We start from the raw sequence: 16108 nt of genomic DNA on the forward strand, positions 1-16108 counted from the left end.
ATATTACTAACCAGCCTGAAGTAATAGCCTATCGCCCATCGCCCTGGCCATCGCCCTGTGTTCCGTGTTGCCAAATTTTGAAGAAAACATCCCTTGCCGATCGCCCAATCTTTTAAATTGATTACAGTGTTGCCAAATTTTGTCTCCTTTAACCTAAGGTTTAATCCCAAAAAGTAGTGTCTGACCCCTTAGAATCTCCTCTGCTGTGAGTCAATTGTGATTGTGCTCCGATTTGTGGCGAGTGACAGCTCATTTGAAACTTCTCATCCGTCTGATGATAGCACTCCACGTTTTTAGAAGAATAGGAACCCTTTTCTCATTCTTTGACCTTATGGATGGAATTTTAAGACTAGGGCAATAAGAAAATCGCCCTGGTTAAATGAAAAAGTCACAAAAAGTTGTAGCAATGAAGGAAATATTGAATGTTATGGTAATGTTATGTTAAATTATTTTTCAGTTCATAAGAACACTGTATAGGACATAATAAGCCAAAGCAAGGCAGAGCAACGCCATCGCCCGCTTTTTTATAAGACAAGGATTTTGAATTTCATAAAAAAACTTTATTTGGGAACTAATTTGAATTCAAGACTTTTAAACGCGGTAAGACGTATATATTATGAATCAGCAAAAAATGGGATTTAAAATGAGCTACTAGTCAAGCAGATAAGGTTTAGTCCCAAAAATTAGTGTCTGACCCCTTAGAATTTCCTCTGATTTGAGTCAATTGTGATTGTGCTCTGATTTGTGACGAGTGACAGCTCATTTGAAACGTCTCATCCGTCTGATGATAGCACTCCATGTTTTGAGAAGAATAGGAACCTTTTTCTCATTCTTCGACCTTATGGCAGGAATTTTAAGACTTGGGCAATAAGAAAATTGCCCTGGTTAAATGAAAAAGTCACAAAGAGTTGTAGCAATAAAGGAAATATTGAATGTTATGGTAATGCTATAGTAAATTGTTTTTCACTTCATAAAAACACTGTATATGACATAATAAGCCAAAGCAAAGGAAAGCAACGCCATCGTCCACTTTTTTGTAGGAAAAGTATTTTGAATTTCATAAAAAAAACTTTATTTGGGAACTATTTTGGATTCAAGACTTTTAAACGCGGTAAGACGTTTATATATTATGAATCAGCAAAAAATGGGCTTTAACATGAGCTACTAGTCAAGCAGATAAGGTTTAGTCCCAAAAAGTAGTGTCTGACCCCTTAGAATCTCCTCTGCTGTGAGTCAATCGTGATTGTGCTCCGATTTGTGGCGAGTGACAGCTCATTTGAAACGTCTCATCCGTTTGATTATAGCACTACACGTTTTGAGAAGAATGGGAACCTTTTTCTCATTCTTTGACCTTATGGCTGGAATTTTAAGACTAGGGCGATAAGAAAATCGCCCTGGTTAAATGAAAAAGTCACAAAGAGTTGTAGCAATGAAGGAAAATATCTAATGTTATGGTAATGTTATGGTAAATTGTTTTTCATTTCATAAAAACACTGTATAGGACATAATAAGCCAAAGCAAGGCAAAGCAACGCCATCGCCCGCTTTTTTGTAAGACAAGGATTTTGAATTTCTTAAAAAAAAATTATTTGGGAAATAAATTAAATTCAAGATTTTTAGACGCGGTAAAACCTATATATAATGAATAACCGAAAAAAAGGATTTAAGGTGAACTAATAAACAAACAGATTAGGTTAATTTCCAAATAGGAGCGTCTGACCCCTTAGAATCTTCTCTGCTGTTAGTCAATTGTGTTAAAGTATTTTTAATAGTACGTTAGGTTAAAGGAGACCAAATTTGGCAACAATTTAATTAATTTGAAAGATTGGGCGATCGGCGAGGAATGTTTTTTTTCAAAATTTGGCAGCACTGAACTTAGGGCGATGGCCAGGGCAATAGGCGATGGGCTATTACTTCAGGCTGGTATATTACTACTCAGGTAAGTGAAGTTATTCACTTGATCACCAATAAGGCATTTTATTTTCTACAGGAATTGTGTCAATATCCCAAAATGCGTAAAGTTCACATTAATATTTTTTCAACCTCTTTAGCTACCGAGGAAGGTAAACGTGTTTTTGAAACTGAATTTTTAAATAGAATGTTTTATCCTTACTTTCATGAAGTGGAACACGGCTGTTTTTACTAGCTTAGCTTTATCTCTATCTGTTTTTAATGACAGTGATGTATCGATTGGATAATGTAGTGAAACCTGCATGGCTTAAACACAAAAAAATGTCAAGTTCCATGGTTTTTCAAGCTTTACGCTACTGAATCGGTCATCAGCTCTTTCGAAAGTTTTAAGCCTTAACATTTCAGATAGCTTGCCATGTTAAATCCAAATCATAGAGAAATCCGTAGTTAAATCTCTAAATAAAAAAGGGCCAAATCAGACTGTTTGTGAGTTTTGACCTATTTCTATAGCTTCCATACTTTGTCCTGACTCTGTGAAAGTTGATTGTGTGCACACTTATTTTGAGGCCAATAAACTTTGGCACAAGTCTCAACATGGACAAAAAGAAGACCATGTAACCCAGAATTAATTGAAATTAATCGCAACTGTTAATTATCGGGTTTGGAAAGATGACTGGTACCAAAAAGCAATCCGATTGTCTGGATTTGTATTTATCTAAAGTTGTTGAAAAAATTTCACATAATCTCTTGCTCAAGAAAATGCATCAATACAATTTGGGTGTGAGAATACACATATGTGTAGTCTCTTAGCTTCACAGCTGTATCTTCTCCCCAGTAGACACATAAAAAATCAAAGACGACATAAACCGATTCAAATCTTGGGCCCAAATCAGCTTCATGTACAGTAATCAAGGTAAGTCTCTAGCGTTTAATAACTTATAAAATAATTGTCTTATTATATCAGATAGTGAATGAAATATTTATGTCAGATAGAGAATAAAATCCGAAAACTGCACTGAAGATCATGGAGTTCATTTTGACAGAATTCACATATTTGAGGTATATTCTTTTGTCGATATTTGCAGATTTACCGCCCGTGTCATTAAAACATCAATTACCAACTTCAATCTTGTCATCTTTTAGATGCTTAAATATCTAATACTGTGGCCATTATTAGAATATTGTATTTTGGTCAGGTGCCCTTTCGACAAAGTTGACCTACTGCTTCAGCACAGGGCAACAAAACTGATCAACTATCTTGCACACCTGGAATGGAGTGATATATTCAAGAAAGAAAGTTGCCTAGTATACAGTCACGTTGTGAAGAAGGTGATACCTATTGCATATATATATGTGTGATAGTAGTAGTAGTAGTGAGTGAGTATATATATATATATATATATATATATATATATATATATATATATATATATATATATATATATATATATATATATATATATATATATATATATATATATATATATATATATATATATATATATATATATATATATATATATATATATATATATATATATATATATATATATATATATATATATATATATATATATATATATATATATATATATATATATATATATATATATATATATATATATATATATATATATATATATATATATATATATATATATATATATATATATATATATATATATATATATATATATATATATATATATATATATATATATATATACTAAAAAACGAACTCTAAAAAACGAAATTTTGATACCAATAGATACATCAGAACAATCAGATTTTTATGCTGATTTAAATATATAAGTTTCATCACGTTTAATCTTACCCATCAGAAGTTACGCACCTGAGAATATATGCCTTACTTTCGAAAAAAGGAGAACGAGCCCTAAAAGTCATAGAACTTCAATAAAAATCACACCATCAGATTCGGCGTATCAGAGAACCCTACTATAGAGGTATCAAGCTCTTATCTGCAAAAATGTTGAATTTTGTATTTTTTGCCAGAAGTAAGATCACGGATGCATGTTTATTTGTTATACGGAATAACAAATTTATTTGTTATAACGGAAATTGAGCCGGTTCGCTCCGTGCTTACAGTTCATTAGCACGAACTGTTTGATCAAACAGTTCGTGGCAACGAGCTGTAAGTAAGGAGCGACCCGGCCCAATGGTAACCGAGCTCTCAAAATGGAATTTTGATACCAATAGATACCTCAAAAGATACAACTTTTAATACTGATTTCAAATATATAAGTTTCATCAAGTTTAGTCTTACCCATCAAAAGTTACGTGCCTGAGAATATATGCCTTATTTTCGAAAAAGGGGGAACAAGCCCTAAAAGTTATAGAACCTCAATAAAAATCAGACCATCAGATTCAGCGTATCAGAGAGCCCTACAGTAGAGGTTTCAAGGTCTTATCTGCAAAATTGTGGAATTTTGTATTTTTTGCCAGAAGAAAGATCACGGATGAGTGTTTTTTTGTTATACGGAATAACAAATTTATTTGTTATAACGGAAATTGAGCCGGTTCGCTCCGTGCTTACAGTTCATTACCGCGAACTGTTTGATCAAACAGTTCGTGGCAACGAACTGTAAGTAAGGAGCGACCCGGCCCAATGGTGACCGAAACTCTAAAAACGGAATTTTGATACCAATAGATACATCAAAAGAATCAGATTTTTATGGTTATTTCAAATATATACGTTTCATCGAGTTTAGTCTTACCCATCAAAAGTTACGTGCCTGAGAATATATGCCTTATTTTCGAAAAAGTGGGAACAAGCCCTAAAAGTCATAGAACCTTAATAAAAAATTATACTATCAGATTCAGCGTATCAGAGAACCTCACTATAAAACGAACAGAAATTATTCCGTATATGAAAGGGGCTCTCCCCTCCTCAACGCCTCGCTCTTTACGCTAAAGTTTGACTCGTTCTCACAACTTTATTTTTTAAAATATTAAAAAACTTTAGCGTAAAGAGTGAGGCGTTGAGGAGGGGACAGCCCCTTTCATATGCGGAATAATTTCTGTTCGTTTTAAGTTTTAATATCGCTACTTACTTTCAGTTAAAAAAAATATCTTTTTTAGTTAATCAATAACAAAGATCGACAATTTGGTCTTCTTGACGTGAGCTTTATGAATCCATCTGCAAATGTCCGTAAAGTCCTCTTCGTCTTTTGCGTGAATGTTACAGCGTGTTGTAAACTGCAATATTTGATGGAGTGCGATTCTTTTGCTTTCAAAATTTTTTCTGGTGTGAAAAAGTCGATACCTGTGTCAACTAGTCCCTCCAGTTTTTCTCCTCTTTCCATACTACGGCTCACAAAGTTCAACACAGCATTCAAGAATAATTTGTCCTCCATTTCCGTCGACATCAAGAAAGAGTCTGTAAACACATGTTGATGGACGTCCAGAAAGAGTTCACTCATTAATCAATATTTGGCCATTTTTGAAATGAGAAAACCGCTCGTACATTGAATTTTACAAAGAGAATTCACCTTGTGAGGTACTCTTCAGTAGCATTTTACCGTTTTCTAATGTCATTTCGATTTTTTTTTTGATGCCTTTGTTCTAGTTCCGTATTCATATACACAAAGACACACACACACATACACACACACACACACACACACACACATATATATATATATATATATATATATATATATATATATATATATATATATATATATATATATATATATATATATATATATATATATATATATATATATATATATATATATATATATATATATATATATAGCACCGGGAGCCCCGGCACTCGGCATGCGGCAGGCTTCTATATATACATTCTCACTATCGCTTGTCTTCTAAACGCAGACAATTTGAGCCTTTTCTTGATGTCATGACGTCTAAATGAACCTTAAATTAAAAGTGGTGCCTTTTGTAAAATTACATTTTTTTTTAATTGGAACTTTAACTTTTGCCTCGGCTTGTCTTTTGTCATTGTGAAAGACATATCACCGAACCTTTGTTTCTTTTAGTTGTTCAGGTGGTGGGACAAAAACTTCTTCTTTTGCCTTGGCTTGTCTTTAATCATTATAAAAGACATATCTCTGAACCTTTGTTTCTTTCAATTGTTCAGGGGGTGGGACAAAAACTTCTCTTTCTTCCAATGATTTATCCAGTCCATATTTTTGACTTTCAAAGGTACGGTAGGTATTGATGACCTTATCCATGTCAAAATCCAAAACCCAATCATCATCGCTATCATTTTCAATTTGTTTGCTTCGTTACACATTGGTATATTTTTCGTCATTATGAAATACCCATCGCCGAACCTTTGTTTTTTTAACAAAGGTATAGTAGGCATTGATGACCTTATCCATGTCAAAATCCAAAACCCGATCATCATCGCTATCATTTTCAATTTTGACAAGTTTTGATTCCCACTGTCCAGGTTGATTTTCATTAACTCGCTGCTCTTTATTTTCATTTTTGACTCCCTCTCTTTTTCGGTGTCGTGTGTCTTCTATTCGCGTGCTTCTTTGCTATTTATTTTCATTTTTAACATGCTCTTATTGTCGTTTTCGCATATCTTCTAACCGCCCGTGTCTTTGCTCTTTATTTTCATTTTTGACACGTTTTTGCATTTTGATCACTTCAGACAATTTGGCAATGGCGTTTGCTTTAGCTGTCCGTATTGGTGTTGTCGCAATCGATAGTCCAGGCTGTCAAATTTCACATCTTATCACGTTTGATAGTTAAGGTGTTGGTTCCAAAGAATCATCATTCATAGTAACTGCAACTGCAAATGTTATTTATGCTATGCGTGACATAATTTAAGTAAATACTTATATGATGCCATATATGATGTCATATAAAATGCTTATATGATGTACTAACATAGTACATGACGTCATTTGAAAAAAATTAAGGTTCTTAACAATTTTTTCAGATTTATGACCTATCTAGATCGTTTTTTATGCGAGAATATCCCAAGATGCCAATTTTCCCGAAAAAATATGGAGCCGTTTTCAAGAAACAGAATAAATATATACATATTCAATTATTGCTCATATATAAAGATAGTATATATAATATATATATAAGACCCATATATAAATAGGTAAAAGACTACTTGTTTTACCTCTAAAGGAGTACTCTTGGATGATATATTCGTGAAACCAACGATGTCAGAAAAATAAACTGTCACCGAGTCAAAGGTCTCCGCCGGCACCTAAAAAAAAAACAGAATAAAAAGATCATAATAAACAAACAGATAAAAGGGCTAACTCACGGTCTTTTATTATTACTATATATATGAAAAGTCCCAATTATTTAGTACGAATTAAGGGCTTTATCTCCAGGTCTACTGACTCAGCAGCGATTTTTTGAAAACAAATGAGGGGCATATCAATCTCTGTTCGTTCGATTCACGCTCCTAATCACTACTATTAACGAAAACTTGTCACAATGTGTAGCCATCCAAACCTATGATATTGCAAATTTGTTTTAATTCTTCCTTAAACTATTTGAATTTTCTTTTCTCTGTGCTACCTCTGCCATTCCCATCTCCCACAAAATCCATGGAGATTTTAGGTCGTTTATTTGTATCTTCATCTGAGGCTATTATTAGTTGATCTGATTTTCTATTTCCCCTTTGAAGATTATGTTTCAAAACTATTTTAATCCAGGTCCAATCGAGACGGAAAACCTAAAATCTCACACTTGCTCACTTTATTTGCCTTATTAACTCATTTGTTGTCCCGAGGAACTTAAAGGGTCATGAGGATATTGTCTCTTGTCATTAACAAAATCCTCACAATTCCACTAGTTCACTCTTTAACAGAGGTGTAGCTTCAGCATGGTTATGGGGGGGGGGATCAAGAGGGGTCAACATCAACAGAGCCAAGGACCGGGATATTTTATCCATTTTGAGGAATAAATAAAGAAGTCTATAGCTGTTACTATTACTCATTATGGTCATGTGTACCTAATCTCTAGTTTCCTTTCTGGACAAGCCAACTTCTCAAAGAGAGATATCAAATTCAATACGCCAAATAAATTTCAGAAGTTCGTTTTATTTTATATGCTTCGACAGTATGGTTTCTGGAAAAATCTTGTTAGTCTCTGGTTTATTTCACTAGCATCCAAAACTATATTTTCTTTGTAGTCTCGTACTTTTTTGTTGCTCAGTAACAGCATAATTGTGTCTCCCAAATAACGATGCCGTAAGTGTTCGATTTTATTCAGCAAAAAATTCTATATTTAATAGTAGTTAATACTTGTATCCAGGCAAAAAAAGTCAAGATTTTTTTCATTTTTTGTTGTTTCTGTGGTTGTTTTTCTTCTTCGTAATTAAAAGCTTTGGTTATTAGCGATGAGACCTTTTTATTACATGTATTTATTTGGCTTCAATATATTGATTCCTTATAAAAAAATCAATTGAATTTTTTTCTCTTTTTATTTCAAGAAATCAAGGCCAAAGGGTCAGATGTAATGCTCTGTTTTAAAGAATCCCTCTGACACTGTTTGCATTTGCTTTGAAAATGCGACACATGAGCAAGTGGCCTCGAAATACTGAGCACTTTATAAATCGGTTTCAAACAAGTTGCGCGTTCAAGCTGTGGGATCAAATAAAAATAATAAATATTTTATTCTTGCTTCAAAATTAGTATAAAATTTTTGTAAAATGGTAACTTATAATGGGCGAAGACTGACAGCAAAATTTACAGGAGTAAGCTCAAAATGTGTGATTTTTTTAACACCGTTGTCTCTGAATTTACTAAAAAAAAACAATGAATTCTTTTTTACCACTCAAAGAAACCGAGACGAAATGATTTTTGAAAAATGGGAACTACCTATTGATTTTAGGAAAACCCTAGTTAAATCCCTGTGTTAGGAATGTGGTAAGAGTGAGTGTGGTAATTATAGAGGAATTAGCCTGGTCTTTGCAGGTAGCACATTACTTAGTATGATGAAACTTTTTAGTCTTAGAAATTCTATAGACAAGTTTTAAGAGAAAAACAGCGCGCTTTAAGGAAGGGTAGAGGATGTGACAATCAAAATTTCACCCTTAGGTTAATAATTGAGTAGTGCCTGAGTCATCAAACACCTTTAGTCCTCAGTTAGATAGATTATCAGCAAGCGTTTGATTCAGCTGATTGAAGAGCGTTGGCGAAGGTCTTGCCCTTGTGTGGTAGGCCTATACCAGACAAATACATTAAAGTGATTAATGTTATGTACGAGAATAACACTACTACGGTTAAGGTAGGAAATGAGGTTAGTAGCTGGATTCGTATTAATTCAGGAAGGCTGTGTTGTATCCCCATTTATATTTATATCATTTTGACGGACTTCGTCTTAAGGAAAACAACAAAGGCAATGGTAAAACACGGAATCAAGTGAAGAAGTACGAGTATAACTCTCCTAGACTTAGATTAGTCTGATGATTTGAGCATCCTAGATGAAAGGACGGAAAATTGATTGAACTTTAGAGGTTTTGCGAGTTCAGGATGTTAGAATGGGTTTAAAAATTAATGTTAAGAAGAATAAGTCGCTACGGCTAGGAATAAATGAATATAAAAAGGCGATGTTAGGTAACTAAAAAAGTCGATCGAGTGGACAACTTGACTTACCTAGGTAGTATTATTAGTAAAGACTGTGGATGCAGTGAAGATGATAAAAGTAGAATAGCCAAGGCCCGAGGTATTTTTTCACAGTTGAAAAAAGTTTGGAAGAATAGGAAGATAAGTCTGCGAACCAAGATTAGAATATTGGAAGTTGCAGGGATGACAGTGGTCAAATATGATTCTCAAGCATGGGAGCTCTGAAAAACGGAGGAAAATTTGCTAAATGTTATCCAGAAAAATTGCAGACGGATTTTTTTGGGTACCGACTGACTGACCGTATTTTAAACAGTAGGCTGTTCGAAATAGGTGGTTCAATCCTGCTTTCTAGGGGTATAATGAGAGAAAGGTTGAGATGGCTAGGGAACGTTCTGCGGATGAACGATGACAGATTTCCAAAGATCGTTCTTTTTGGCCAACCTTCTAGGGCTAAACGGAAAGAACGTCGTCCTCGGTAAGAGTGGGAGGATGTCGTAAGGAAAGATATAAGAGAAATGGGAACATCCTAAGAGGGTGTAAAGAGCAATAAATTGGGATGGAGAAGTGTGCTTAGCTGTGTTGGCTTCAGGTGGTTTTGTGCTGCGGTGAGTTGTTAGCAGTAGTAGTAGTATATCAGTACAAACAAAAAATGGGGTTCCATAGCGCATAAACTTTGTTTATTAGTGACCCAAAATCTAAAATATGAGGTCCAACAATTTTTTCTTGATTTGGCGAAAATTCCCACGAGTCTAGTCAAAGAGGGCTAGACATAACTTAAGTAATAAACCGTGATTACAGCCTTTTGACCTTAAATGAATAAAAAGGAACTTTCCGCAAGATAAATCTCTCCGGAAAGAATATAAGAAATTGTTTTCTGTCTCAGACGTGTACATAAGGGTGGAGTTTGGCAATAAAATTTTCAGCATTAAAGGTCACATCTTTTTAAATAGGTGATGTGTCAAGAAAATTCAGATATTGAATTAGTACCTAAAACTAGGGAAATAGGTAATGTGTTCTGAAAGGTTATATATAGAATTAGGGCTACGAAAATTGTAAGAATGTAACATAGGGCTATCTAAATATAGAAATTCACAATAAGATATTATGTGCCCCTCCACTGAAACTGTTTGAAAAAACGGGTAAATTCATAGTATAAAAACTTCAGAAGGGGAATGGTCGTAAGAAGTGGCATTTTTTTTTGGGGGGGGAGGCATATGTTATTCAGATTTTTTGTCTCCCCTGGGCCACCCCTCCCCTTTGATTTTGGAAAATGCCTATTTTGGGGGTATTTTCATTGGAAAAACAACCTTTTTGGTATTTTTTTAGAAAATAGAAAAAAAATCCAATTTTACAATTTTGAAACATACATTTTACCCCGCCCCCTAATTGTCGTGATTTAAGGCCACTCATTGTATCCTACTCAGTGTGAGTTCTGGGGGGGGGGGTGAAAGTTCTCCTTTTATTGTGGAGTAGATAGTTTGTTTTGGATGATTATATATTACTTCGAAAATAAAAAACACTAAATTAGCTCTTGTTATAGAAGCACTTCTGTGGAAAAGCCAAATTTTGATTAAACAGTTGAATTTGAGCTGGGGGGGTAGTCCTCCCCACATTCAGGGTGACCTTGGGTATATTATTAAAACTAACCAAAATTAAAAAAAAATCTAATGAAAGTAAGGAGCGACATTAAAACTTGATACTAGCAAGAATTATTTCGTATATGAAGGGCTGCTCCCTCCTCAGTCCTCTGCTCTTCACCCTAAGCTTTTACTTTTTGTTCAACTTCTGTCGATATGTAAGAGTCGTTGAATTGTAATATTTATAAGTAATTGTAATTGTATTGTATTGTAATTTGAATTGTAATTTATTAATTGTAATATTTATATAATTGTAATAAATATTATAAGGAATATTTATAAGACACTATAGAACTTAAGAGCAAAGAGTGGGGATTGGAGGAGGGAGAACCCCCTCACATGCGAAATAATTGCTATTCGTTCCGAGATTTAACATCGCTCTTTACTGTCATTTGGAATCAACTTGTTTTTTTTTTATCTAATATAGCATTAAATAAAACTGAATTTGCAGAGAATGGAACAGAACTATTTGATTTCAAAGCGTCTGTGAAAGCTTAATGAGAAAAAAAGACGAAAGAACATATAAAATGTATGAGTTTAATTATGAGAATTCCCTTTAAGTAATTTTTAATTGGAAAGGGATTATCTTCACATAAGGTAAAGCACAAGTCACACTTGAAAAGCACAACTTTTTAAAGAAAGGGACGGGAAAGCCCGAATACTTTATCTTTCGATTGAACTTTTATTAACGTCAGATGACAGCTTCAGTATGAATTAAGATTAGAATCCTATGCACGGTCTTGTTTTAGAGTTTCATTTTATTCCACTAACTGTGCAGCAAAAATTAAAAAAAAAAAACCTGAAAGTTGGGATATCCGCAAAATGACAAAAAGCCTTACCTTTCTCCTTTCTTTTAATGCTTTGATAACGGGAGCAGGAAGCATTTGGCTTAAGAGACGATCACACCTTCGCCTCTCTCTTTTGATCTGTGTTCCTTTTTCTACTAAAACTTGAGAAAAAGCCTGAAATTATAGATTTTAATTGAGTAAATTTGTCTCTTTTATTTTAAATCAACCAAAAAATTGCTCTGCATAACGCTAATCTTTTATACAAACAGATTCCAAATGTAAATAGATTAAAAGTATCAAGGATATATTAGAAAATCATGAAAAACATCCTGAGATGCGTGTATATGCTATTTGAAGAATGTCACTTTTTGTAAGCTGGAACAAAAAAAAAAAACAACTGAGTTTTTGAATTTAGCAATAAATTTCCTTATTTTTTTTTTTTACTTCAAATTATTGTAGGTTCTAACCAAAGCTAAAATGTTCAACACAACCCTTAGTTCTGTGAGTTACCGCACGACTAGTTTCGTCAGTACTGTTGTAATTAGGTATAGATTAACTAATTTCTTCTACTGACCTCCAAAGAGGTTGTACTCTGGGTTGCCACTTGGTGAAATCACTAGAAATTTGGGATTTTTTTGTTGATTTAGTGATTTTCTTCAGCTTAGTGACTTATGTACAGATTATTTTTTTTTTCTCTTTAGACAATTTTTAAAAATCACTAGAAATAGTGATAAATCACTAGGAGTGGCAACCCTGGTTGGACTTTCTATGTCTCAGATAGTTTGGCAAGTTTTAATTTTCGGTAAGGCAGCAGCTATTCTTGTTTATGTGGTTTTATAATTAGGTAAACTGTACTAACATATACAGTGTAGTACTCCTGGCCAAAGGCAGAGAAACAGGAGGTCGGCACCTGTGCTACGCGAACTATTAGTCTGCCTGTGAAAAATTCATTTTTTAGTACTATTCGCACAAAATAAAGAACATATTTTTTGGTCATTTCGTCAGTTTATCTATCCCCCTGCGCTGCATATTTATCTTCAGAGATTATTGTTAGGCTCAAAGAACCGTTCTGATTAATGTTCCTACTCTTTTTGGACTGTAGTTTTCAGTTGCTTCGATGAACTAATTTTCCATGTCATCCTATCCATTTTTTTCCTAGTTATTTGTTGTCAGTATGGGATGCATGGAAGCAAAACCATCTAAACATTTTATTTTATTATTTTCTTAAGAATAAGGTTGGGAAAAATAATAATATTTCACTACCCTTTTGTCTACAAACTCATGTTTATAACTTTTTTCACTTAATGAAATAAAAATAAACGCATTTTGTCAACCATAAGATCAAAATACATTTTTCAGTGGTAATCTCCACGGAAATTTCTCACACCACTTGCCTGGATTGTTTGAGTTGCGTTTGTTATCAGCGAAACAATAACAGGGCTGACCATTACAACAAGGAACAAAATTCCGACGCTTAAAGTCTGTTTCTGGGTGGCATCTTGAAGGTCTTCTTGAACTGTAAGTCTGAAAAAGAATCAAGTTCATTTTAATAGATTTTGTTCCATTATATTCTCTTTGCCTTTTTTATTTACTTTTAATGCGAAGACACTGCAGCAATAAATAACGGTGTCAAATGGACATTACAGGGAATCAAGATTAGAAAAACGGTAAAGAAACAAAAATTAAAATACTCTGGTTATTAATATTAATTAAATTGTAAAATTCGACAGTTTATTTTTGTTTTAGTTTCTGCTATTTAGGTTCAGTTCTAATTCTAGTCGACGGTTGCTGTAGTTTTAGTTGGATGTTTATTTTTTTAATTTTAACTTCTCTTTATTGTTATTTAATTTTTTATATACATGAATACACCAGCTGCAGTTTAGCATGAAAACACAATATATGGCTTAGCAGTCATCCTAGCAATCATTCATCGGCATTTAATATAAAAACAAATAAAAAAAAAGATCAGTAAAGTTTGCTAAAAAAAAAGTCAGCATGTCAAAAAGGTTAAAACGTTAAAAGGATAAAATCAATTAAATCTTGCACAATTTATAATGGTATTATAGAAATACAAACACAATATAGTCTTTTGAGTAAAACATGAGAGCACAATTTAATGAGAAAAATGTAAAAAAAACAGAGTTCAAGATAAGCAAAAAAAAAATACTCCACAATGAGTTGTAAAAAGGGGAGGGTGAGTGGAGATTTGCTTATTTGATAAATTAATTGTATAAGGAAGACATTTCTTGTATTTCTTTCTTTGGAAAATTCTATTGGTGTAAAAATGTTTTTTTTAGGAGAAGGAGGGCCAGGTCGGGGGGGGGGGGGGAAATTTATCCAAAATTTACGGAGAGCAGTGTTGGCAAAACGTAAGGAAGTTTTTGTTCTCATTTCCATGATGTTGGTCAAGCTGGCTCTCTGAAGAAGGGAGGTGTAAAGGATTGCTGCTTTTTAATTTTTTATAACACATCTCTAAAATAGTTGAACCATAAAAAAATTTCCCTTTATAAGAGATTTCAACATCAAGCTTGTTTATTATTGCAAGGAATAAGACCGGACATGAGAGGAATCCCTCTGTAAATTGAGAAAGGATCAGACTATGAGTTCAGGCATTTGACTCATATTCTAACGAAATATGAATGAATCAATCAATCAATCGATTTATTCAATCAATAAACTTAACAAAATACACTTCAATATAAACTCCCCCGTAAGGCTCTATGGCCAGGAAAAAAACAGGGGAGAAACAAAATGAAGCAAATACATAAAACACAAAAACATTTTCAGCATCATACATTCACACCTTTAAGAGACTAAACAAAAGAAAAAAAAAAAAACAAAAAAAAAAAAATAAACAAGAGAAAAAAAAAATCATAAAATACAATGATCCACATAAAAAAAGAAGAGAGAGAAAAAAAAATCAAAAACTAAACAGGGGACTACCAAGCAATCAATTTATTCCATGTGGGCTACCCTATGATCAAACAATCAATCAATTTGATTAACAAATAAATTACGACAAAAACACTTCAATATAGAACCCCCGTAAGGCTCTATGGCCAAGAAACAAACCACAGGGTAAAAACAGAAATGGCATAAATACTAAAAAAAAAAAAAAAAAAAAAAAAAAAAAAAAAAAAAAAAAAAAGGTAATTTCAACCTTTCAAAGACTCAACACACACACACAAAACAAAACAAAAAAGAGAAAAAAACAATAATTAATTAAAAGAGAATCAACTTGAAATTCATTTTGTTTTTCTACGAATATATTGTTGTTAATCAAATCAAAAACTTTTGCAAGTCCATGGCCAGGTATTAGGTTTTTTGAGTTTTTACACATCGTGTCCACAAGGTGGACAAGATAGACGGGGATGAATGTATAGCGTAGGTTTAGGAATTTCCTGTGGTCAACGTTATGGATTACCATTATTTTTCAACCAGCCTTTATTTTTTGTCTCTTTGTGTAACTGCGAAATAACGGGGAAGTTCAAAGAGGTAAAAAAATAGTATTTTTAAAAATGTATATGTTGCTAAGATTGATTTTTAAGGTTTTTTAAGGTTGCATATCTCCTTGAATCGCTCTAGTTTTGACTATTTGAGTAAAGATGAAACATAGTATTCTAAGAAAAACCGGCATCAAGATTGTACCTGCGTCAGGCACAAGCTTGAGTATGATTTCTTCTTATAATTGTAGCACTATAGATTAGGGGTGAGGTCAAGGGTTGGTCCTTTTTTCCCACTATGTTGATATGGCAAGAATGATGTAATTCATTTTTTGAATTTTATTTGGAGTTAAAAAGATTGAGGGAAGAGATTTTTCCAGGGTAGTTTTACAAGGAGGATTGAGTTGATTTTATATTAACTGATAGGAATTCCTGGGGAAAAAGGAGTTGAGGAGGTTGATTGTTTTAGGTATGGTGCATAGAGACCACTTTCATAAGGAACGCAGTACCGCTGCCTAAGTGAAGAGTGAATTGAGCACATTTATTTTCTTTTCGCCAAAGTATTTGGTCTGGAAGGGGTTGTCGTAGAAACTTTGAAAGGGACTCCTTCGATTGAAAATTGACAGTTTCAGTGCACTTTTCAAGAGTCAAAAGTAATTGGAGGGCAAACGCACATTTTTCAGGTGTCTTTTTAAGCACCTTTTCATGGGTCCTCCCATACACCTCTCTTCCCCAGAGACATCT

The 16108-nt window shown here is 33.4% G+C and overlaps 1 protein-coding gene across 1 annotated transcript in view; it reads right to left on the reverse strand.

Moving 5' to 3' along the window:
• Positions 1-2645: 2645 nt before the first annotated feature.
• Positions 2646-16108, reverse strand: part of LOC148951266 (uncharacterized) — a 108069-nt gene continuing 94606 nt past the window's right edge. Inside the window, exons 9-12 of the mRNA XM_089091049.1 lie at positions 13316-13445; positions 11973-12095; positions 7036-7125; positions 2646-2831 (exon numbers count right to left, since the gene is read on the reverse strand). Of these exons, the coding sequence (XP_088947175.1) occupies positions 2646-2831; positions 7036-7125; positions 11973-12095; positions 13316-13445 (529 nt within the window). The remainder of the gene's footprint in view (positions 2832-7035; positions 7126-11972; positions 12096-13315; positions 13446-16108) is intronic.

Source organism: Artemia sp. Qi Xiang Cuo, chromosome 6 (genome assembly GCF_049724085.1).
Source record: "Artemia sp. Qi Xiang Cuo chromosome 6, ASM4972408v1, whole genome shotgun sequence".
Lineage (NCBI taxonomy): Eukaryota > Metazoa > Arthropoda > Branchiopoda > Anostraca > Artemiidae > Artemia > Artemia sp. Qi Xiang Cuo.